Source organism: Pseudophryne corroboree, chromosome 2 (genome assembly GCF_028390025.1).
Source record: "Pseudophryne corroboree isolate aPseCor3 chromosome 2, aPseCor3.hap2, whole genome shotgun sequence".
NCBI lineage: Eukaryota > Metazoa > Chordata > Amphibia > Anura > Myobatrachidae > Pseudophryne > Pseudophryne corroboree.
In genome coordinates, this window is record NC_086445.1 from 143,823,931 (window position 1) to 143,850,390 (window position 26,460).

Genomic DNA, 26,460 nt, shown 5'->3' on the forward strand with positions numbered 1-26,460 from the left:
CTTAGTGACCTTTATTTCAGTAAATATAAAGCTTAGTCAATGAGCTGGTTCTAATGTTCGATGCCTCGTCTAAGTGTCCGTTTCGTTTCACTGCTGCTAAGACTGGAGGACATACAGCATTCCTATTACACCAATAAAACCATCATGATATTTGTATCTATTTAAAATAAATTAATAAATAAAGTTAATTAGTTTTGACTTTTTCTATTCTTTATTTAAATACCTTTGGACGGATGTAAACTGTCCTGAATGACCAGTATTCTCAATACATACAGACTTGTGCCCTTGTGTATTACATGTAATGGAGAATTCTTTGTAAATACCTTGTTCTCATTTGCAGCTCATCATCTCCTGATTTGTCCTCCAATACAAAGTTAACAGCAAACAGAAAAAGCACTGGGCAGCTGAACATTAATTCTGGAGTGATTGGGGTAAATACTGCCACTGCCGAACGGAGCCGACACCAGAGGAGTTTCTCCGTTCCCAAAAAGTTTGGTGTGGCGGACAATTCCTCAGATCCACCACGCAGTGCCACCCTGGACAGGATTCAAGCTTGCACTCAACAGGGATTCTCACCAAAAACCAGGAGTTCATCTTCACTGAAGGACAACATCACAGATCCTTCTCACATAAATAATCCAACCAACCTGCTGGCCACTATATTCTGGGTTGCTGTAGCCCTAATGGAATCGGACTTTGAATTTGAATATCTGATGGCGCTGAGACTGCTGAACAAACTTTTGACTCATTTGCCGCTGGACAAGTCTGAAAACAGAGAGAAGCTGGAGAAGCTGCAAGGGCAGCTGAAATGGGCAGATTTCTCCGGACTGCAGCAACTTCTCCTTAAAGGGTTCACCTCTCTCACAACAACGGATTTGACACTTCACCTCTTCAGTGCACTTACTCCTGTGTCTCGTGTTTCCGTGGTGGACTCATCACATGTCATAGGTAAATTTGTGTTTGTGTCCCTTTCATAATTCGCTATCTCTAATGGAGCACCCTTTCTGATAGAGCGCACTGTCCCCTCTAGCGAAACGCCTGCTTTCCCTCCCTAGCGAAGCGCCCGCTTTCCCTCCCTAGCGAAGCGCCCGCTTTCCCTCCCTAGCGAAGCGGCCGTTTTCCCTCCCTAGCGAAGCGCCCGCTGTCCCTCCCTAGCGAAGCGCCCGCTGTCCCTCCCTAGCGAAGCGCCCGCTGTCCCTCCCTAGCGAAGCGCCCGCTCTCTTAAGCCTGCAGTGAGGCAGCTATCCCACCCCTCTCCCGCGGTGCGCCCACTCTACCACTCCTGTAGAGCACCTGCTCTACCTCTCTTGCAATTAGGTAGCTCTCCCTCCCTCTCCCGCAGTGCGCCCACTCTCCCTTCCTCTCCCGCGGTGTGCCAGCTCTCCCACTCCTGCGGAACACCTGCTCTCCCACAGAGCGCTCACTCCCATTTAGTGCCCAATTGTGTGGAGCGTGCAGCCTCCCTCTCACATAGAGAATTCTCCCTCTCTGTCTCCTCCTGAGCTTGTTCTCTACCTCTCTCTATATTGTGCGCTGTGTTTATCTCTGATTTCCATATACTTCTTATGATACCAACTTCTTAGGTTAAAAGTAAATTATGACCGTACCATCTTTACCTTCTCTTTCATGTCATTGTAAGTCATTTCTATCAGGAGCCTCTCAATGTGCAGTGCTATGTAATATGATACTTATATATAAAAGATAACTAATTTGTAAGTGCTCTGTGATAATACCCTGAGGGTAAAATAAATAGAAAACATGAAGACTGAATCATACTACAGTGCCGTCATGAATTACACTCATCCTCCTGTGCTCTAGCAGGGACTCTGTGCGCGACAACCCGATGGTTTTCTTTATGTAGCCTACTATTAGCCTGAGATGATAGGTGAAGAGCTGTAGCCTAGAATAATGACAATATAGAGGAAGGCAATGTACATAGAAACAGCCTGTGTGTGTATAGCTACATCGCACACGTGTGAGGCACGCTGAGATACAGTGCTCTTTCACGTTCTACCTGACACATTGTGGCGGTACTATTATCTACTATTTGTGAGCAGTGCAATCAGAGTATATATAAATCATGTTTATAATCTATTTATTCCTTGTTTTCAGGATTTCCTTTGAATATCCTGTGTTTGCTGCCTCACCTAATCCAGCATTTTGACAGTCCAAACCATTTCTGTAAGGACGTAGCAGAGAGGATTGCACAGGTGGGATTTGTCAGCATCATTTTCAGTATCAGTCGCCTATTTCATACCAGAAATAAATGTCCTAATAACCCGATAAATCCTTTCACTAGGTCTGCCTGGAAGAAAAGAACCCTAAGCTGTCCAACCTGGCTCATGTCATGACCCTGTATAAAACGCACAGCTACACCAGAGACTGTTCCACGTGGGTGAATGTGGTGTGCAGATACCTGCATGAAGCCTTTGCTGACATTACCCTCAATATGGTGACTTACCTAGCAGAGGTAGGTACCACACAAATAATGAACAGTTCACAAACAAATTTGCCAAAATATCAGTTACATAAATACAAAACCAATAAGGAGAACAGAGGGGGAAGAGAAGGCACAAGCTGGCTCAGAGGTTTGCCCTATTGGGACACGAGCCTCATTTGGGGAGAAGATGTCTTTGTCTGTAAAAACTCAACAGTTTTCTTCAGAAGTTTAGAAATGTCTTTAGTACAGTTTTGCAACAGAGTGTTGGGTAACTAAAATACAGTAGCTACTCCGTTTGGTTTTGATGAGCCATTTGCAGCAAATATCTTGGTAAAGTGTTTAGACTTTCATGGATTTGGCCCAAAGGGTATGCCTGGCTATGCGGCTTTGTCAAGTAGAGGTCAGCCCCACCTGGGGCCTTCTTTGCACTAGACACGTATTGTAGACATGTATTTTAGTCCGGTGTGTCTAAAGTTTGTTTTTCCCACATTTTACCAGTGTGAGTCGCCTTGTTCACCAAGTATTTCTCTGATGTCCTAGTGGATGCTGGGAACTCCGTAAGGACCATGGGGAATAGACGGGCTTTGCAGGAGACTGGGCACTCTAAGAAAGAATTAGGACTACTGGTGTGCACTGGCTCCTCCCTCTATGCCCCTCCTCCAGACCTCAGTTAGAATCTGTGCCCGGCTCGAGCTGGTTTCACACTAGGGGCTCTCCTGAGCTTCTAGTAAAGAAAGTATTTATTAGGTTTTTTATTTTCAGTGAGATCTGCTGGCAACAGACTCACTGCTACGAGGGACTTAGGGGAGAAAAGCGAACCTACCTGCTTGCAGCTAGCTTGGGCTTCTAGGCTACTGGACACCATTAGCTCCAGAGGGATCGAACACAGGCCCAGCCTCGGTCGTCCGGTCCCGGAGCCGCGCCGCCGTCCCCCTTGCATAGCCAGAAGACGGAAGATTCCGAGGAGAAAATCGGCGGCTGAAGACTCCGGTCTTCATTAAGGTAGCGCACAGCACTGCAGCTGTGCGCCATTGCTCCCCATGCACACCACATACTCCGGTCACTGATGGGTGCAGGGCGCTGGGGGGGAGGGGGGGCGCCCTGGGCTGCAAATTAGATTACCTTAAAAATGGCAAAAAACACATAATATAGTCTAATAAACTATATATGTGTAAAAATCCCCTGCCATAATATTAATATAAAGAGCGGGAGAAGCCCGCCGAAAAAGGGGCGGGGCTATCTCCCTCAGCACACTGGCGCCATTTTCTCTTCACAGCTCCGCTGGAAGGACGCTCCCCAGGCTCTCCCCTGCAGTTTCCAGGCTCAATAGGGTAAAAAAAAGGGGGGCACTAAATTTAGGCGCAATACTGTGTATTATAGCTGCTATAGGGAAAATCACTTTGTGTGCTGTAAATCCCTGTTTATATAGCGCTGTGGTGTGTGCTGGCATACTCTCTCTCTGTCTCCCCAAAGGACTTTGTGGGGTCCTGTCCTCAGTCAGAGCATTCCCTGTGTGTGTGCGGTGTGTCGGTACGGCTGTGTCGACATGTTTGATGAGGAGGCTTATGTGGAGGCGGAGCAGGTGCCGATAAATGTGATGTCACCCCCTGCGGGGTCGACACCAGAGTGGATGGATATGTGGAAGGTATTAACCGACAGTGTCAACTCCTTACATAAAAGGCTGGATGACGTAACAGCCGTGGGACAGCCGGCTTCTCAGCCAGTGCCTGCCCAGGCGTCTCAAAGGCCATCAGGGGCTCAAAAACGCCCACTACCTCAGATGGCAGACACAGATGTCGACACGGAGTCTGACTCCAGTGTCGACGAGGATGAGACATATACACAATCCACAAGGGGCATCCGTTGCATGATTAAGGGCAATAAAAAATGTGTTGCACTTTTCTGACATTAACCCAGGTACCACTAAAAAGGGTATTATGTTTGGGGAGAAAAAGCAACCAGTGGTTTTTCCCCCATCAGATGAGTTGAATGAAGTGTGTGAAGAAGCGTGGGCTTCCCCCGATAAGAAACTGGTGATTTCTAAAAAATTACTGATGGCGCACCCTTTCCCGCCAGAGGACAGGTTACGCTGGGAGACGTCCCCGAGGGTGGATAAAGCGCTCACACGCTTGTCAAAAAAGGTGGCACTGCCGTCTCAGGATACGGCCGCCTTAAAGGAACCTGCGGATAGAAAGCAGGAGGCTATCCTGAAGTCTGTATATACACACTCAGGTACTATACTGAGACCTGCTATTGCTTCAGCATGGATGTGCAGTGCTGCAGCAGCATGGTCTGATTCCCTGTCTGATAACATTGATTCCCTTGACAGGGACACTATATTGCTAACCATAGAGCATATTAAAGACGTAGTCTTATCTATGAGAGATGCACAGAGGGATATTTGCCGGCTGGCATCTAGAATAAATGCAATGTCCATCTCTGCCAGGAGAGTATTATGGACTCGGCAGTGGACAGGTGATGCGGATTCTAAAAGGCACATGGAGGTTTTGCCTTACAAGGGTGAGGAATTGTTTGGGGATGGTCTCTCGGACCTCGTTTCCACAGCAACAGCTGGGAAGTCGACATTTTTACCTCAGGTTCCCTCACAGCCTAAGAAAGCACCGTATTATCAGGTACAGTCCTTTCGGCCCCAGAAAGGCAGGCGGGTTAAAGGCGCGTCCTTTCTGCCCAGAGGCAGGGGTAGAGGGAAAAAGCTGCACCATACAGCCAGTTCCCAAGAACAAAAATCCTCCCCTGCTTCCACTAAATCCTCCGCATGACGCTGGGGCTCCACTGGTGGAGCCAGGTGCGGTGGGGGCCCGTCTCCGGAACTTCAGCGACCGGTGGGTTCGCTCACAGGTGGATCCCTGGGTTCTACAAGTGGTATCTCAGGGATACAAGCTGGAATTCGAGACGTCTCCCCCTCGCCGTTACCTCAAATCGGCCTTGCCAGCCACTCCCCAGGACAGGGAGGTAGTACTGGCGGCAATTCACAAGCTGTACCTCCAGCAGTTGATAATAAAAGTTCCCCTCCTTCAACAGGGAAGGGGTTACTATTCCACAATGTTTGTGGTACCGAAACCAGACGGTTCGGTGAGACCCATTCTAAATTTTAAATCCTTGAACACTTATATAAGAAGGTTCAACTTCAAAATGGAATCGCTCAGGGCGGTTATTGCAAGCCTGGAAGAAGGGGATTACATGGTATCACTGGACATCAAGGATGCTTACCTGCATGTCCCCATTTACCCACCTCACCAGGTGTACCTCCGTTTTGTGGTACAAGACTGCCATTACCAATTCCAGACGTTGCCGTTTGGTCTGTCCACGGCACCGAGGGTATTTACCAAAGTAATGGCCGAAAAGGGAGTTATAATTATCCCATACTTGGACGATCTCCTTATAAAGGCGAGGTCCAGGGAGCAGTTGTTGGTCGGAGTAGCACTATCTCAGGAAGTGCTACAACAGCACGGCTGGATTCTGAATATTCCAAAGTCGCAGCTGGTTCCTACGACGCGTCTACTGTTCCTGGGTATGATTCTGGACACAGAACAGAAAAAGGTGTTTCTCCCGGAGGAGAAGGCCAAGGAGTTGTCATCTCTGGTCAGAGACCTCCTAAAATCAAAACAGGTGTCGGTGCATCACTGCACGCGAGTCCTGGGAAAGATGGTAGCTTCTTACGAGGCAATTCCATTCGGCAGATTCCATGCAAGGATCTTTCAGTGGGATCTGTTAGACAAGTGGTCCGGATCGCATCTTCAGATGCATCGGCTGATCACCCTGTCCCCGAGGGCCAGGGTGTCTCTGCTGTGGTGGCTGCAGAGTGCTCATCTTCTCGAGGGCCGCAGATTCGGCATACAGGACTGGGTCCTGGTGCCCACGGATGCAAGCCTCCGAGGTTGGGGGGCAGTCACTCAGGGAAGAAACTTCCAAGGACAATGGTCGAGTCAGGAGGCTTCCCTACACATAAATATTCTGGAACTAAGGGCCATTTACAATGCCTTAAGTCAGGCAAGACCCCTGCTTCAAAACCAGCCAGTGCTGATTCAGTCAGACAACATCACGGCGGTCGCCCATGTAAACCGACAGGGCGGCACAAGAAGCAGGATGGCGATGGCAGAAGCCACAAGGATTCTCCGATGGGCGGAAAATCACGTGATAGCACTGTCAGCAGTGTTTATACCGGGAGTCGACAACTGGGAAGCAGACTTCCTCAGCAGGCTCGACCTCCACCCGGGAGAGTGGGGACTTCATCCAGAAGTCTTCCAACTGATTGTAAACCGTTGGGAAAGGCCACAGGTGGACATGATGGCGTCCCGCCTAAACAAAAAGCTAAAAAGATATTGCGCCAGGTCAAGGGACCCTCAAGCAATAGCTGTGGACGCTCTAGTGACACCGTGGGTGTACCAGTCGGTTTATGTGTTCCCTCCTCTTCCTCTCATACCAAAGGTGCTGAGGATAATAAGAAAGAGAGGAGTAAGAACTATACTCATCGTTCCGGATTGGCCAAGACGGACTTGGTACCCGGAACTGCAAGAAATTATCTCAGAGGACCCTTGGCCTCTGCCTCTCAGACAGGACCTGCTACAGCAGGGGCCCTGTCTGTTCCAAGACTTACCGCGGCTGCGTTTGACGGCATGGCGGTTGAACGCCGGATCCTGATGGAAAAGGGCATTCCGGTTGAAGTCATTCCTACGCTGATAAAAGCTAGGAAAGATGTGACAGCAAAGCATTATCACCGCATATGGCGAAAATATGTTGCTTGGTGTGAGGCTATGAAGGCCCCCACAGAAGAATTTCAGCTGGGTCGTTTTCTGTACTTCCTACAGTCAGGACTGACTATGGGCCTAAAATTGGGTTCCATTAAAGTCCTGATTTCGGCCCTGTCTATTTTCTTTCAAAAAGAACTGGCTTCACTGCCTGAAGTTCAGACGTTTGTTAAGGGAGTGCTGCACATTCAGCCCCCTTTTGTGCCCCCGGTGGCACCTTGGGATCTCAACGTTGTGTTGGATTTCCTAAAATCACATTGGTTTGAGCCACTTCAGACCGTGGAATTAAAATATCTCACGTGGAAAGTGGTCATGCTTTTGGCTTCGGCTAGGCGGGTGTCAGAATTGGCGGCTTTGTCCTGTAAAAGCCCCTATCTGATCTTCCATATGGACAGAGCAGAATTGAGGACGCGTCCCCAATTCCTCCCTAAGGTGGTATCAGCGTTTCATTTAAACCAACCTATTGTGGTGCCTGCGGCTACTGGGGACTTGGAGGCCTCCAAGTTGCTGGATGTAGTCCGGGCCCTGAAAATCTTTTCCAGGACGGCTAGAGTCAGAAAGACTGACTCGCTGTTTATCCTGCATGCACCCAACAAGCTGGGTGCTCCTGCTTCTAAGCAGACTATTGCTCGCTGGATCTGCTCCACGATTCAACTTGCACATTCGGCGGCTGGACTGCCGCATCCTAAATCTGTGACGGCCCATTCCACGAGGAAGGTGGGCTCTTCTTGGGCGGCCGCCCGAGGGGTCTCGGCTTTACAACTTTGCCGAGCTGCTACCTGGTCGGGATCAAACACGTTTGCAAAATTCTACAAGTTTGATACCCTGGCTGAGGAGGACCTTGAGTTTGCTCATTCCGTGCTGCAGAGTCATCCGCACTCTCCCGCCCGTTTGGGAGCTTTGGTATAATCCCCATGGTCCTTACGGAGTTCCCAGCATCCACTAGGATGTCAGAGAAAATAAGAATTTACTCACCGGTAATTCTATTTCTCGTAGTCCGTAGTGGATGCTGGGCGCCCATCCCAAGTGCGGATTGTCTGCAATACTTGTATATAGTTATTGCCTAACTAAAGGGTTATTGTTATGAGCCATCTGTTCAGTGAGGCTCAGTTGTTATTCATACTGTTAACTGGGTATAGTTATCACGAGTTGTACGGTGTGATTGGTGTGGCTGGTATGAGTCTTACCCGGGATTCCAAATCCTTTACTTATTGTGTCAGCTCTTCCGGGCACAGTTTCCCTAACTGAGGTCTGGAGGAGGGGCATAGAGGGAGTAGCCAGTGCACACCAGTAGTCCTAATTCTTTCTTAAAGTGCCCAGTCTCCTGCGGAGCCCGTCTATTCCCCATGGTCCTTACTGAGTTCCCAGCATCCACTACGGACTACGAGAAATAGAATTACCGGTGAGTAAATTCTTATTTTAACGTTCCTAGGCTTTCAACAGGATAGTGAGACTGAAGTACAAAATCCACCAATGGGTAAAACGCGTGAGGAAGCATAGACATAACCCCACTCATCAAGAGCCACCCCTGGGGAAATGGGTCTGAATACTGAACCTTTCTTTAGACCTTGGATGCCACTGCATTATTCATGGAGAATCTAGGCCCTGGTGCTGCCTGAAATAAGCCTCCGTATTGGGGATGCAAATTCTTTGATTTGTGCAAATCTGTCAGATAATTTAACCACTGATCTGTAATTCCTGTCATTTTGTGAATTATAGTCCCGCACAGATGCTTTATTTTACTAGTAAAATCTCTGTTTTTAATGTGTTTCCTCTATGTGCGTTTCTTCTATTTAGTGGTTATTGTGCCAATTGCTGTGAATCTCCTTGAGGTTAAACTAAAAATGGTAAATTGTTCATGAATGTTATGTAAGGAAAGAGTCCTACAGTACCATGCATTTGTACCCGGTCCCCTAATGGTCTAGGTAAGGCCAGGTTATTACACAGTGGTGGAGAATTGGGCACAATTGAGCCTTTGAATACTGAGGTGTGGCTATTAAATCATGAGATTGTACTTGTAAAAAATAAAACATTTTGGCTTGAGTTGAAAGGGAATGGGAGAACATTGACCTTGGACTATCCCAAAACGTTTTTGCAAGTGTCACCCCTCTCGCACAGATAGTTTGCTGCCACACAGTATTGGAAGAAGTTTGTGTTTTCTCTTTCATCCACTAGGGGACACTGGAGTCCTATACAGTAAGGGTGTGAAGCTTGCAACCGGAGGTGTGGCACAATCTAAAATTAGCATTGTCTGCACAGCCGGCTCCTCCCCCTTCACATCCCTCCTCCCTCAGTTTGAAAAATTGTGCTGGAGGTGAAGCACATGGAGCACTGAGCTCCTGACTAAAACTAATACGTAGGGTGGCTGCGTCAACCTAACCAAAAGGGGGACAAGGCTACATATCATCGGAGAGACAAAGTTCCCTATTGAAGGGAACTGCATCTCTCTTCAAGGAGAAAGTTTTTTGTTTTGTTTGTTTTTTGTTTTTTTTATATATACTGCTCCTTGAAGAAATAATACTAAATGGATGCTCTGTCCACTTGAAGAAAAGGAAGACAAAGCTAACATGGTTTTTGAGAGACAAAGATCCCTTTTGAAGGGACCTGCACCTCTCTCCAGGAGATCCTCTCAGCAGCCCGGCTCTGTAAATACTGGTTGTACGAAAGCCTCTATAGACAGGGGAGTCAGAGATAGAGTCCCCTGCTATTACCCCTATCACTGTAGCGCTTAGTCACAGCGGGCCGCGCCAGCAATCCCCATATCAGCCGTAGCTGTGGCTGGAAAAGCAACTGGCCGCAGCAGGGAGCGCATGGGGTAGTGCCGCTCCACAGAGCGTCCAGATCTGAAAGCGGGGAGCGCGGGCGGCGGCCAGAACGGAGTGCGCGGCTGAGAGCGGGTTAGGTAAGAACGCTCCATAGACAACGAGGCAGCACTGCGCTATTAGAAGTCAGCGCTGCATAAGAGCGGGAGGCTGCACGGCGCACAGCAAAGGTCCCAGCGTTTTGACAGGGCTGGGGGGGCGGGCTCCTCTCGGTCCTGTGGCTACCTACCGGAACGGTATAAAACTACTTGTGGAATTTCAGGCACCAAACTGAAATCGAGGGGGGTATACTCCAACCCTCACGGAGACAGCCAGTTAGTCAGGGGAAGGGAGTCTTTCTTTAGATGGGAGCTCCCTCTACTGGTAAAAATGGGTAATAGATTTCTAAAAAGCTGCAATGGATTTCCTGTACTTTCATTATTACAATTTGTATTTATATTTTCAAGGGATTTCGGTGATAATGATCCTGACGAAAATTAAAGGAAGCAACGGACAACCCCAGCATATCAGTGAATTTCAGTTGGGTGTGCAGGAATTGCAATAAGGCTGGTGTTTTATTTATGATTTATTTTTAATTTATTTTTTAATATATTACAGATAATCCAGCCAGGTGACTCCAAATATGCAGAGCTGGTGTGGCTCAGCACATTACTAAAGAGACATCCATAGGCAGGGGCCCGGGTTCAAGTCCCACCCGGGACAAAATTACCTTTGCTTCCGTCATCTATCACAGTCTTTCTCTTCCTAGTTTAAAGGGTGAAAGCGCTGCTTAATAGTTTGGTACGGGGTTTATTCAACATGTCTAAGACACCAACCAGGACCTCTAAGACCTATTATGTTTGCACGAAATGTAACAAACAGCACACGGGTTGGCAGCTCCGGGGGGTGCGACTCCTGATTAGACAAGGACGCTCCGCTTGGGAGCAGTGCTTCGTCTCGGTCATGGGAAGATAACCTTGCAGATAGAATCTCCAAGGAGAGGGCGGAATCACGCAAGCAGCAATCGGAATGGGCTGCGGGATTCTCGGAGACGATGGAGAACTCCGTACAAGAGAGATTTTTTCAACAGGTTAACACCGCCCGCACAGGCAGAAACAATTGTGCGCAGGGCAACTAAAATACCTCTTCCTATTGTACCAGAGGAGGAGGAGGGTCTTATTATTGATACAGAGGAAGGTGAGTTGATTCAACCTAGACGTCGATTCTCCGGAAGAGGACACAGACATCTCTGGTCTTCATTCCTTAATTGACGCTGTAAAAGATACCCTAAACTTTAGGTAGAAGAGGATTTTTAATTATTTGAATCCTAAAAACCGCGTTCAGCAGTGTTTCCCATTCCTAAATCCCTCCAATCTCAAATGGAGGAGGCTTGGAAACAACCTGACAAACACTTTCAACTTTAGAAAAGGTTTCAAGTAACTTATCCCCTACCTAAGGGTGTAATGGATAAGTGGGAGACTCCACCAGTAGTGGATACTTTCCTAGGAAGGTTGTCGAAAAAGACAATCTTACCGATGCCTAATGTACCGACTTTACAGAATGCTTCTGATCGTAAGGTTCACACAGTCACTTTTTGTAGCAGCAGGTGCAGCACAGAGACCTGCGATCATCTGTGTTTGGGTCAAGGCCATGGGAGCATGGTCTGGCCATATTGTACAGGCTATTGAGGAGGAAAATAGCTTAGAAGAGATTACCCAACTGGCGGAACACATTTGAGAATCTGCTTCATACTTGTGTCAAGTCTCAAAGGATAACATCGCGCATCTCTGCATCGGCCATATCGGCTAGACGGATTTTATGGCTCAGAGACTGGCAAGGAGACTCTTGACACCAAGAGGGCGGTAGAATCCATCCCCTTTGGGGGTGAGATTCTTTTTGGTCCAGAATTGGACAAGTGGATTTCGTAGGCTACAGCAGGAACCTTCTGACAAGACCGTGGCATGATGGCCTCCCAGCTCACCTGGGGTCCCCCTTGATGGGCGCACATCTGGAAGGTTTTCTGGACATCTGGGCCAACACCTCACCAGACCTTGGATAAACGACATAATTTCCATGGGGTACAAACTGGATTTTCAACAGAGGCCTCACAGTCGGTTTTTTTACAACGGGATTGCCTCGGTGCCCTCAGAAAGCAAAAGCACTACTGACAGCAATTCAACAATTACTATGGTCAGAGGTCATTATTCCAATTCCCACCTTTCAGAGAGGAACGGGTTTCTATTACAATATTTTTGTCAAGCCAAAGCCAGACGGGACGGTCAGACCGATACTCAATTTAAAAGTTTTAAACCAGTTTCTAAGGGTCTACAAATTTACGATGGAATCAATCCAGTCGGTCATTGTAGGCTTAGAACAAGGCGAGTTCATGGTATCCATGGACATATAGGATGCATATCTGCATATCCCAATCAGGACTCCTCACCAGGCTTACTTAAGGTTCGCACTGGTGACGGATCACTACCAATACAGGGCCTTGCCGTTCGGTCTATCGTCGGACCCAGGAATCTTTACGAAGATCATGGCAATCATGTTTTCAGGATTGAGACTGTTGGGGGTCACGATTATACCTTATCTAGACGATCTACTGATCAAAGCAATCATCTCAGGAAGAGCTGATCAATCATGTTCAGACATCTCAGCAATTTTTCATTCAACATGGGTGGATTGTCAATTTCCAGAAATCCAACCTCATGCCAACTCAATGGATTCAATTCCTCGGTCTCATCTTGGACACGGTACAATTGGGAGTATTCCTACCAGAGAACAGGTTCCAGGACCTACAGTGATTGGTGGCTCAGGTACTGAGGACACACACGGTTTCTCTAAACCTCTCTGTGCAACTTCTCGGGAAGATGGTGGCGTCGTTCGAAGCTCTCCAGTAAGGCAGACTTCCTTCCCGACCATTCCAGATGAACCCCATTGCTCAGGGAGCAGGTTCGCACTGGCTTCTACATCGAAGATTCCAACTTCCACCGCGCGTACGAACCTCTTTCATTTGGTGGTCGTTGCACAGGAATCTCGCAGCAGGCACACGAGATTCGCCATTTGGGATTGGAGGATCCTGACAACGGCGCCAGTCTTAGAGGTTGGGGTGCCATCTTAGAGGAACATCAGTTTCAGGGCCGATGGAAGTTGCTGGTTAGCAACCTACCTATTAACATTCTCGACCTAAGAGCAGCTTACTTTGCGCTTCTCTTAGCCGAGGACCTAGTAATGGGTCAACACTTAAAGATACAATCGGACAATGTCACGGCGGCGGCTTACATAAACCGTCGAGAAACAAAGAGCAGGATGGCGTTCAAGGAAGCCACAAAGATCTTGTTGTGGGCAGAAGGGCAAATCGTCATCTTCTCGGCAGTGTTCGTTCCAGGTGTGGAAAATTGGAAAGCAGATTATCTCAGTCGCCAGGACTTGCATCCGGGAGAGTGGTTCCTACATGCACGGATTTTCAACATGGTGGTGAGGAGATGGGGTCTACCTCAAGTGGACATAATGGCGTCTTGGCAAAACCATCAGCTGCCCAGATATGTGTCCAGTGCAAGAGATCCAGCAGTAGAAGGAGTGGACGCATTGACACTTCCTTGGTGTTAAAGGAGGGTTTACATTTTTCCACCTTTCCCCCTCATACCCAGGGTTCTGAAATGGTTAAAACGAGAACGAGTGTGGGCGATTCTAATCGCTCCAGATTGGCCCCGCAGGAGTTGGTACTCAGACCTGCGAGGGTTACTAGCGGAAGATCCTTGGCGGTTACCTCAGAGAGAGGACCTGCTATTTCAGCGGCTGTTCCACAAACCTGAACAGGCTGCGTTTAACGGCGTGGCTATTGAAACCCGGATCTTGAGAAGCCGAGGAATACCAAGAACGCCCATTCCTACGATGATTGCCGCTAGGAAGCCGGTCACAGCCATGCACTACTACAGAATTTGGAAGAGGTACATGGACTGGTGTCAATAACGTGGGTGATTGTTCACTTATCCAGACTTCTACTCTTCCTTCAGGCTGGTCTAGATGTAGGCCTGAGGCTTTGCTCTCTAAGGGTTAAAATTGCGTCTCTCTCCATCATATTTCAACAGCGGTTAGCATCCTTGCCAGAGGTTCAAACCTTTTTACAGGGGGTTCTGAGGATACAACCCCCTTTTCGTCCTCCTACTGCACCATGGAACTTAAATTTGGTGTTGGACTTTTGAGCCGCTGGCAAGAACTGATCTGAAATATCTCTCTTGGAAGGTCACATTATTGCTTGCCTTGGCTTCGGCCTTATCGTGTAAGAGCCCTTTTTAAACCATGATGATAGGGCAGAACTCTGTACAAGAGCAGATTTCCTTCCTAAGGTTGTTTCGGGGTTTCATGTAAACCAGCCAATTGTGGTCCCATCTTTCCAGGGTCTCGCAGATGGGGACGTGTCCTTGGATGTTGTCCGAGCTTTAAGGGTATATGTACAAGTTACGTCGTCCTTCAGAAAGTCGGACCATTTGTTTGTTCTTTATGATGAGCCTAAGAAGGGTTGGCCAGCTTCTACGCAGTCTTTGTCTAGATGGATTAGACTGGCCATTCGGCAAGCTTATATTTCCTGTGGCAAACAGGTTCCTGTTCAGACGGGTGCTCATACCACCCGTTCAGTGGGTGCCTCATGGGCGGCTGCCAGAAGTGCTTCCAGTACTCAACTTTGCAGAGTGGCGACGTGGTCCTCAGCCCACACGTTCGCGAAATTTTACAAGTTTGATACCTTTGCGTCCGGTGACTCTTAAAGTTCGGACGTTTAGTTTTGCAGGCCACCTACAGCACTCCCTCCCTGGGGGATAACTTTGGGACGTCCCCTACTGTATAGGACTCCAGTGTCCCCTAGTGGATGAAAGAGAAAAGAGGATTTTGGTACTTACCGATAAATCCATTTCTCTGAATCCTCTAGGGGACACTGGATGCCCGCCTCGGTGCTGTCTGCCTGCTGTGTTCATAGTTCTTGTTCAAACAGTTCGTACAAACAGCGTTAATTTTTCGGTTAAAGAAGGTTCTTGGCTGCTGTTTGATATGTTGTACGGTTTGGTTCCTCGCCATGTGCTATAGTATCATGTCCTATTCTCTCAGTCAAATTTTCCAAACTGAGGGAGGAGGGATGTGAAGGGGGAGGAGCCGGCTGTGCAGACAATGCTAATTTTAGATTGTGCCACACCTCCGGTTGCAAGCTTCACACCCCTACTGTATAGGACTCCAGTGTCCCCTAGAGGATTCAGAGAAATGGATTATCGGTAAGTACCAAAATCCTCTTTTTTTTCCCCATGCGTCAGAAAAATGCTTAATTCAAAAGTAGAGCAGCGTGTTAACTTAAAAATGTTTGTTAGTTCAATTGAACAAAACGCCAACAGTCTTTCTGTATGCAAACCGAGGCTTACTGTGCAGATTGTATGTCATGTGCTCGTGTCTTTGAGTGGCACAAATATTTGGTGACAGTCATGAAGATGACAAAGATGATCAACGTCCCAGAAGGCCTTGCACATCAAAACTAAATGAAAATTTGGAATAAAATAAGGAAATTTGTTTGAATTCACTGTCGACTCAATATCCAAATGATAGCAGAAATAGTAAACTTCGACAAAGAGACTGTTAGGCAAGTTTTGCATCAAAATCTTAACATGACAAAGGTTTGTTCTAAGACGGTTCCAAGGCTTCTCACTGCCGAGCAGAAAGAAAATCGAAAGTGAACTTATACAGACATTTGTAACACATTTAAGCGGATTCACATTTTTTAGATACTTATTTTCTTGTGATGGAACATGGATCTTCCAGTATGATCCTGAGACAAAACATCAAAGCAAACCCAAATTCAAAGCCATTTTAATTGCTTTCTTTGATACTAAGGGTGTTATTTTGGCAGACTGGGTAACATAAGGTGCAACACTGAATCAACATAACTACAAAAATGTTCTAGAAACTTTGTGGGAAAGACTCAGAAGAAAGAAGCCAGAATTGCGGAAAAATGGTTTCATCCTCCATCAGGACAACGCACCAGCCCACACAGCTCTCTCTGTGAAGCAGTTTTTGGCTGAGAAACAGATTGCAGTGCTAGAACACCCTTCATACTCACCAGACCTAGCACCATGTAACATAGTAACATAGCATCTGAGGTTGAAAAAAGACAATTGTCCATCGAGTTCAACCTATTTGTGGTCTCCTATGCATGATGATTTGACTAAAGTTTCTGACTGATGCTGCTGTCAGCCGTTACATTTTATCCCTATTTATAGTAACTATAATGCATGACTATGCACCATACCCCTGGATATCCTTATCCATTAGGAATTTATCTAACCCATTTTTAAAGGTGTTGACAGATTCCGCTATTACAACTCCCTCGGGCAGGGAATTCCAAACATGTATTGTCCTTACCGTGAAAAAGCCTTTACGCCGTATTGTGCGGAATCTCCTCTCCTCTAACCTGAGCGAGTGTCCACGTGTCCTCTGTGCTGATCTTACCAAAAACAGTGTGACTTCTTTCTTTTCCCTAAAGTCATATCTGTACTCAAAGGAACACGTTACTGAGGTAAAGAAGAAAATAATGGAGCTGTTGACAGCTGACAGATATTGAGCAAATGGACAATAAGAATGCAACACTGTGTGGATGCAGAAGGGGAGTACATAGAAGGGAATTGGGGTTAAAATGTACTTAATGTAATTAAACGTAAATTATAGCATCAGTCTTGTTATTGAATAGCCACACCTCGTAGTCCTTTACCTGGATATCTCAGCCTTCACCTTTTGCACAAATACATTAGAGACTGTACAAAGAAGGGTAACTAAAATACTGCATGGCCTACATCACAAAACTGTAGTTTGGAGAAATGGCGGACATGATAGAAACTTTCAAATATATCAAGGGTTTTAACAAGGCAGGAGACATTCTACAAAGGAAGAGAAGTATTAGAACATGGGGACATGCACTGAAATTGGACAGGGGAAACGTGAGGAACAATTTCTTCACAGAAAGGGTAGTGGACAAGTGTAATAGACTAACATCAGAGGTGGTAGATGCTAAGGCAGTAGAACAATTTAAACATGCATGGAGTAGACATAAGGATATCCTTATTCAGAAATAAGGATCAAATAGGGTTGAGGTAAAAATATGGTAAAAGAAAGGGGCAGACTAGATGGGCCAAGTGATTCTTATCTGCCGTCAAATTCTCTGTTTCTGTGTAAATGACCTCTTCAATGTAAGGGTGATTGTTTGGTGGTAGCATTACATGTACCATTATTCGTATGTGGATGCAATTTCTAGTGCATCAGGTTGCGAGTCTCTTTCGGTGGAAGAAATTGTGTGTATACTTACAGTATTTGTAACTGTAATGGATAATAAGCAGGGTCAGGAAACACCTCATAATGAATGTTTGGGTCAGTTGTAAGCTGTAACATAACCTGCTTCTTTCTTGGAGCTCCACCATGTAGAAATTGTACTCCAGTACCTTTCTTCCTTTTTTCCTTCTCATCCGCAGGACACCATGGGGTATAATGTGTAAATTTCTGTGGTTAGAGCCGTAGATTAAGAACAACAGTTTAAAACAAAAGGGAGTAAATTTATATTCTTTTGGAGGTTCCTTGGGTGCAGCTGTTCATAAGTTCTGATGGTGAATGGAAAGTATAGTAAGAATGAGTGGTTTGTGGGGAGAGCTTACTCAGTTTAGAGTTTATTTTATCCTTCTAAAGGTAGCTGACCGGGGAGGGAGGTTTGTTAATAGTAGTTCATCATTTGTGCAGAATAGTGACCTGAGTTATAGGCTGTATATACCCTACCGAGATGGGGGAACCCAAACATTTTCTGTTCCGTGGCATTTATTTTTCTACTTAATATCTACTTAACTGACTTAAGAGTGGCCTGAAGAATCGCTGTATACTGTATGTATTGTTTTACTTGTAACTGTTTAGGGAAGAACTGAATCTAGATGATAACAGCTTTTTTAAAAATTCTAGATAACTTTCATTATATTGAGAGCTTACAATTGTGAAAGCATCACTTATGTTCTTTTATTTAGCAACTCTTATCTGTGTATTATCTTTCCAGTTATTAGAGAAAGGCCTTCCCAGTATGCAACAGTCTCTTCTGCAGATTATTTACAGTCTTCTCAGCCATATGGACATGTCAGGCATTCCAGGAAAGCAGTTCAACATAGAAGTGCTGAAGACAATTGAAAAATATGTCCAGGTATAAATGAAAGAACACAGCTAATTTTATTAAGTACGCATGATGTGTTTTGTATGATGGTTCTGCCCATGTGTGTCACGGAGAGCTGTGTCTAAGTGTAGGCTCATGGCTTGCATCCTATTGACATAAGTTGTTTGGTGCTAATATGGTTCCCTGCCTTCCCTCATTCTGTTATGCAAACCCACTTTCAAACTGACTGATAGCCTGGGGCAAGTGGAGGCCTCATATGGACAAGGCAGAATGATCAATGAAGCACAGTAGTTGGAAAATATTATCTGAAACAATTTTGTATGAGCAATTTCAGTCTATAGAGCATCTAAGTTCCACAGAAAAGCCATGGTGGGCAACAGGTCACCCATTACCTCCATGAGATATCCCTTCATGTCTATCATACCGACTTTGATGAATCCATCAGAAGGAGATACAGATGTGTTCTCCTACATCTAGCTTCAATACGCCACACTGCAAAATACGCTTAGCGTGAGTGAGCCGTCCTGTGAGAGACTACTAGTGTTGAGCGTCTTTTCCTTATTTTTTGGCCAAAAATGCGTCTGTCGCATTTGTGGATGCGACTGAGTCTGTATATGAAGCACTAGAGAACTGCACCATAGCACTTCATATCAGATTCAGAGACTAAGTTGCACACAGATATACAAGTGTCGTATATATCAAATAAATCGGCACAGTCTCCTGTGATGATGCATTAAATATAAACCAGTGAATCCCGGCATTTGCACGTCCAACTGGTGTATTATAAGTATTTGAAAAAAAACACCCGATGCTGGGTATACCTGAATAAGGATGTAGAGGAGCTGTGAGCAGTTTCTCTAACATCCGCAGCCTGTTTCCAGCTCAGCAGAGCCCCTGCTGGGCTTAGCCACTGGATTTCAGGGTTCCGCTACTACTCAGGGAAGCAAGATTTAGATACAGTTTGCTAGAGAAGTAGTTTATAAAAATAGACATACTGTAGGATATGAGCTGGATTGGGTCGACTATGCACATTTAGGGCCTGATTCTGAGGTGGGAGTAAAGCAAAGAAGGGCAAGTAACTTTTATACCTGGACAGACCATGTTGCAATGCAAGGGATGCAAATATATTTTTTTAGCATGCAGGGTATATACCGGCTGCTTCTGCATGTAGCCCAGAAATGCTGGACCGCTTTATTTTTACACTGCAATTTAGAGTTCAGTTTAAACAAACCCCACCCAAATCTAAAGCTGGCTACACAGTAACTGGTCCTGCGGATCAGAGCAACATGTCAGGTACATCGTCTAGCCATGATATGTGCACTTCCATGGGTCGCTAGCAACACGTGACACACCACACTGCCCCCGTTGGACCCGGCATAGGCAAGTGTGTATGCACTTGCCGGGTCCCATCGGCGGCGATGTGGGGCTTGGGTACACATCGCTAAGTCTGTACTCGGCTTAACTCTCTCTTTAAATTTTTCTCTATCGTCCTAGTGGATGCTGGGGTTCCTGAAAGGACCATGGGGAATAGCGGCTCCGCAGGAGACAGGGCACAAAAAGTAAAGCTTTAGGATCAGGTGGTGTGCACTGGCTCCTCCCCCTATGACCCTCCTCCAAGCCAGTTAGATTTTTGTGCCCGGCCGAGAAGGGTGCAATCTAGGTGGCTCTCCTAAAGAGCTGCTTAGGAAAGTTTAGCTTAGGTTTTTTATTTTACAGTGAGTCCTGCTGGCAACAGGATCACTGCAACGAGGGACTTAGGGGAGAAGAAGTGAACTCACCTGCGTGCAGGATGGATTGGCTTCTTGGCTACTGGACATCAGCTCCAGAGGGACGATCACAGGTACAGCCTGGATGGTCACCGGAGCCTCGCCGCCGGCCCCCTTGCAGATGCTGAAGTAAGAAGAGGTCCAGAATCGGCGGCAGAAGACTCCTCAGTCTTCTAAAGGTAGCGCACAGCACTGCAGCTGTGCGCCATTTTCCTCTCAGCACACTTCACACGGCAGTCACTGAGGGTGCAGGGCGCTGGGAGGGGGGCGCCCTGGGAGGCAAATGAATACCTATTTTGGCTAAAAATACCTCACATATAGCCTCCGGAGGCTATATGGAGATATTTAACCCCTGCCAGAATCCGTTAAGAGCGGGAGACGAGGCCGCCGAAAAAGGGGCGGGGCCTATCTCCTCAGCACACAGCGCCATTTTCCCTCACAGAAAGGCTGGAGGGAAGGCTCCCAGGCTCTCCCCTGCACTGCACTACAGAAACAGGGTTAAAACAGAGAGGGGGGGCACTAATTTGGCGATATGCTTATATATATATATTAAGATGCTATAAGGGAAAACACTTATATAAGGTTGTCCCTATATAATTATAGCGTTTTTGGTGTGTGCTGGCAAACTCTCCCTCTGTCTCTCCAAAGGGCTAGTGGGTCCTGTCCTCTATCAGAGCATTCCCTGTGTGTGTGCTGTGTGTCGGTACGTGTGTGTCGACAGGTAGGAGGACGATGTTGGTGAGGAGGCGGAGCAATTGCCTGTAATGGTGATGTCACTCTCTAGGGAGTCGACACCGGAATGGATGGCTTATTTAGGAAATTACGTGATAATGTCAACACGCTGCAAGGTCGGTTGACGACATGAGACGGCCGACAAACAATTAGTACGGTCCAGACGTCTCAAAAACACCGTCAAGGGTTTTAAAACGCCCGTTTACTTTAGTCGGTCGACACAGACACAGACAGGGACACTGAATCCAGTGTCGACGGTGAATAAACAAACGTATTCCTTATTAGGGCCACACGTTAAAGGCAATGAAGGAGGTGTTACGTATTTCTGATACTACAAGTACCACAAAAGAGGGTATTATGTGGGATGTGAAAAAACTACCATAGTTTTTCCTGAATCAGATAAATTAAATAAAGTGTGTGATGATGCGTGGGTTCCCCCCGATAGAAAATTATGGGCGGTATACCCTTTCCCGCCAGAAGTTAGGGCGCGTTGGGAAACACCCTTTAAGGTGGATAAGGCGCTCACACGCTTATCAAAACAAGTGGCGGTACCGTCTATAGATAGGGCCGTCCTCAAGGACCAGCTGACAAGGCTGGAAAATATAATAAAAAGTATATACACACATACTGGTGTTATACTGCGGCCAGCGATCGCCTCAGCCTGGATGTGCAGAGCTAGGGTGGCTTGGTCGGATTCCCTGACTAAAAATATTGATACCCTTGACAGGGACAGTATTTTATTGACTATAGAGCATTTCTATATATGCGAGATGCACAGAGGGATATTTGCACTCTGGCATCATGAATAAACGCGATGTCCATAACTGCCAGAAGATGTTATGGACACGACAGTGGTCAGGTGATGCAGATTCCAAACGGCACAGTATGGCCGTATACAGGAAGAGGACTTGTTTGGGGTCGGTCCATCGGACCTGGTGGTCACGGCAACTGCTGGAAAATCCACAGTTTTTTGCCCTAAGTCACATCTCTGCAGAAAAAGACACCGTCTTTTCAGCCTCAGTCCTCTCGTCCCTATAAGATCATATCTGCCCAGGGATAGAGGAAAGGGAAGAAGACTGCAGCAGGCAGCCCATTCCCAGGAACAGAAGCGTTCCACCGCGTCTGACAAGTTCTCAGCATGGCGCTGAGACCGTACAGGACCCCTGGATCCTACAAGTAGTATCCCGGGGGTACAGATGGGAATGTCGAGACGTTTCCCCTTCGCAGGCTCCTGAAGTCTGCTTTACCAAGTCTCCCTCCGACAAGGAGGTAGTATGGGAAAAAATTCACAAGCTGTATTCCCAGCAGGTGATAATTAAATTACCCCTCCTACTACAGAAAAGGGGTATTATTCCACACTATATTGTGGTACTGAAGCCAGAAGGCTAGGTGAGACTTATTCTAAAAATTTGTTTTTGAACACTTACAAAGGTTCAAATTAAGATGAAGTCACTCAGAGCAGTGATAACGAACCAGGAATAAGGGGACTATATAGTGTCCCGGGACATCAGGGATGCTTACCTCTATGTCCCAAATTTGCCCTTCTCACTAAGGGTACCTCAGGTTCGTGGTGCAGAACTGTCACTATCAGTTTCAGACGCTGCCGTTTGGATTGTCCACGGCACCCTGGGGTCTTTACCAAGGTAATGGCCGAATTGATGATTCTTCTTCGAAGAAAAGGCGTCTTAATTATCCCTTACTTGGACGATCTCCTGATAGGGGCATAGTCCAGGGAACAGTTGGAGGTCGGAGTAGCACTATCTCGGATACTGCTACAATCAGCACGGGTGGATTCTAAATATTCCAAAATCGCAGCTGATCCCGACGACACGTCTGCTGTGCCTAGGGATGATTCTGGACACAGTCCAGAAAAAGGTGTTTCTCCCGGAAGAGAAAGCCAGGGAGTTATCCGAGCAAGTCAGGAACCTCCTAAAAACAGTGCATCATTGCACAAGGGTCCTGGTAAAAATGGTGGCTTCCTACGAAGCAATTCCATTCGGCAGATTTCACGTAAGAACTTTTCAGTGGGATCTGCTGGACAAATGGTCCGGATCGCATCTTCAGATGCATCAGCGGATAACCCAATATCCAAGGACAAGGGTGTCTCTCCTGTGGTGGTTATAGAGTGCTCATCTTCTAGAGGGCAGCAGATTCGGCATTCAGGATTGGATGCTGGTAACCACGGAGCCCAGCCTGAGAGGCTGGGGAGCAGTCACACAAGGAAAAAATTTCCAGGGAGTGTGATCAAGTATGGAGACTTTTCTCCACATAAATATACTGGAGCTAAGGGTAAATTTATAATGCTCTAAGCTTAGCAAGACCTCTGCTTCAAGGTCAGCCGGTATTGATCCAGTGGGAAAAACATCACGGCAGTCGCCCACGTAAACAGACAGGGCGACACAAGAAGCAGGAGGGCAATGGCAGAAACTGCAAGGACTTTTCGCTGGGCGGAAAATCATGTGATAACACTGTCAGCAGTTTTTCATCCCGGGAATGGAAACTGGGAAGCAGACTTCCTCAGCACGACCTCCACCCGGGAGAGTGGAAACTTCATTGAGAAGTTTTTTCCACATGATTGTAAACCGTTGGGAAATACCAAAGGTGGACATGATGGCGTCCCGTCTGAACAAAAAACGGGACAGGTATTGCGCCAGGTCAAGAGACCCTCAGGCAATAGATGTGGACGTTCTGGTAACACCGTGGGTGTACCAGTCGGTGTATGTGTTCCCTCCTCTGCTTCTCATACCTAAGGTGCTGAGAATTATAAGACGTAGAGGAGTAAGAACTATACTCATGGCTCCGGATTGGCCAAGAAGGACTTGGTACCCGGAACTTCAAGAGATGCTTACAGAGGTCTTATGGCCTCTGCCGCTAAGAAGGGACTTGCTTCAGCAAGTACCATGTCTGTTCCAAGACTTACCGCAGCTGCGTTTGTCGGCATGGCGATGGAAAGCCGGATCCTAAGGGAAAAAAGGCATTCCGGAAGAGGTCATTCCTACCCTGGTCAAAGCCAGAAAGGAGGTGACCGCACAACATTATCACCACGTGTGGCGAAAATATGTTGCGTGGTGTGAGGCCAGGAAGGCCCCACAAAGAAATTTCAACTCGGTCGTTTCCTGCATTTCCTGCAAACAGGAGTGTCTATGGGCCTCAAATTGGGGTCCATTAAGGTTCAAATTCGGCCCTGTAAATTTTCTTCCAGAAAGAATTGGCTTCAGTTCCTGAAGTCCAGAAGTTTGTCAAGGGAGTATTGCATATACAAACCCCTTTTTTGTGCCTCCAGTGGCACTGTGGGATCTCAACGTAGTTCTGGGATTCCTCAAATCACATTGGTTTAAAACCAGTCAAATATGTGGATTTGAAGCATCTCACATAAAAAGTGACCATGCTCTTGGCCCTGGCCTGGACCAGGCGAGTGTCAAATTGGTGGTTTTTTTCTCAAAAAAGCCCATATCTGTTTGTCCATTCGGACAGGGCAGAGCTGCGGACTCGTCCCCAGTTCTCTCCCTAAGGTGGTGTCAGTGTTTCACCTGAACCAGCTTATTGTGGTGCCTTGCACCTACTAGGGACTTGGAGGACTCCAAGTTGCTAGGAGTTGTCAGGGCCCTGAAAATATGTTCCAGGACAGCTGGAGTCAGAAAATCTGACTCGCTGTTTATACTGTATGCACCCAACAAGTTGGGTGCGCCTGCTTCTAAGCAGGCGATTGCTCGTTGGATTTGTAACACAATTCAACTTGCACATTCTGAGGCAGGCCTGCCACAGTCTAAATCGGTTAAGGCCCATTCCACAAGGAAGGTGGGCTCATCTTGGGCGGCTGCCCGAGAGGTCTCGGCATTACAACTCTGCCGAGCAGCTACGTGGTCAGGGGAGAACACGTTTGTAAAATTCTACAAATTTGATATCCTGGCAAAAGAGGACCTGGAGTTCTCTCATTCGGTGCTGCAGAGTCATCCGCACTCTCCCGCCCGTTTGGGAGCTTTGGTATAATCCCCATGGTCCTTTCAGGAACCCCAGCATCCACTAGGACGATAGAGAAAATAAGAATTTACTTACCGATAATTCTATTTCTCGGAGTCCGTAGTGGATGCTGGGCGCCCATCCCAAGTGCGGATTATCTGCAATACTTGTACATAGTTACAAAAATCGGGTTATTATTGTTGTGAGCCATCTTTTCAGAGGCTCCGCTGTTATCATACTGTTAACTGGGTTTAGATCACAAGTTGTATGGTGTGATTGGTGTGGCTGGTATGAGTCTTACCCGGGATTCATAATTCCTCCCTTATTGTGTACGCTCGTCCGGGCACAGTACCTAACTGGCTTGGAGGAGGGTCATAGGGGGAGGAGCCAGTGCACACCACCTGATCCTAAAGCTTTACTTTTTGTGCCCTGTCTCCTGCGGAGCCGCTATTCCCCATGGTCCTTTCAGGAACCCCAGCATCCACTACGGACTCCGAGAAATAGAATTATCGGTAAGTAAATTCTTATTTTAATCTACCCCACCTGGGGCACCTTGGTAAAACATGTTTTACCAAGGTGCAAAGTTACTTGCTTTTTTTTTTTGTTGCATTACTTCCAATTCAGAATAAGGCCCTTAACACGTTAAAGAGATAAATCCTCTAAGGTATTCTTTATCCTTTATTGATAGTGCCTCAGGAAGGAGGAGCCTTCATGTGTCTTATTCTGACAGCTGGAAGTAAATCAATTATTATGTTTTTATATAGATAACCATTAGTTAAAGCACTGGTTCTCAACCTCATCACCGCCCGTTTTCCCAACAGGTCATGATTTCAGTATTGCTGTAGAAGCAGGTGGGATAATTACCGACCGAACAACATAGAGTAACTCACCTGTACAAGATAAAATAATTCCACAAAACATGACCTGTCGGTGGTACTTGAGGACTGAAGTTGTTTACCCCTGAGCTAGAGTGTATCATTCATTCATTTTGCTGTAACTAGATCCTTGTATAACATAACATTATGATCAGACACTGCCTCCCCTGCAGCACTGTCAAATGGTGGGCTCCACTTCACACACACCCCCAGGCCTGGTAACTGTAAAGGAGGTGGGGTTGGAATATTACTGTCCAAATCTTACACACACATAATTTTACCACCTGTTCCCTCACTCGCATTTACATCATTTGAAGTACTCTATTAGGATTTTCATCCCTTTCTCTCTGTGTGTTGCAGCTATCTATCGCCCACCTGGGCAACCCAAAAGGTTTCTGGAAGACTTTTCTGCTTGGCTCCTTCACTTTCTATCCTCTGACATCTCCACCATCATTATGGGCGATTTTGATATCTCTATTGACAGTCCACAATCTCCCCATGCCTCTAAACTACTCTAACCTCCTCTCTTGGCCTCTCCCCATGGACTGACTCTCCTACTCATCAGGAGGGCCACTGCCTTGATCTTGTATTCACCAGACTATTGCTCTGTTTCTGAACTCACTAACACTCCTTTCCCTCTCTCAGATCACAACTTTATCACCTGCATTCTCTCCTCCATTACTTCAAACTCAATGTCCCTGAAGTCTACAAGGACACCTCTTACCCGCAGAAATATTAACGCTATTAATTATCAACAACTATCTACCTCACTGTAACCACTGCTCTCACCAGTTTCTACATTCACCTCTCCTGAGACTGCTGTGTCACACCTTAATCAAACTCTAGAAACAGCACTTGATGAAGTGGCTCCAGATACCCATCACACTCCACATAGACTTAGATGTCACCCGTGGCACTCTAAATATACTGGACAC

The 26,460-nt window shown here is 46.7% G+C and overlaps 1 protein-coding gene across 10 annotated transcripts in view; it reads left to right on the forward strand.

The window, feature by feature from the left end:
• Positions 1–26,460, forward strand: part of FRY (FRY microtubule binding protein) — a 761,330-nt gene that overhangs the window by 648,852 nt on the left and 86,018 nt on the right. For all 10 annotated transcript variants that reach the window (XR_010204858.1, XM_063951775.1, XM_063951776.1 and 7 more), the window contains 4 exons: positions 341–948; positions 2,113–2,210; positions 2,300–2,470; positions 18,082–18,222. Coding sequence is in view for 9 of the 10 variants with exons in the window: in XM_063951775.1 (XP_063807845.1) it covers positions 341–948; positions 2,113–2,210; positions 2,300–2,470; positions 18,082–18,222 (1,018 nt within the window). In the remaining variant the exon portion in view is untranslated. The remainder of the gene's footprint in view (positions 1–340; positions 949–2,112; positions 2,211–2,299; positions 2,471–18,081; positions 18,223–26,460) is intronic.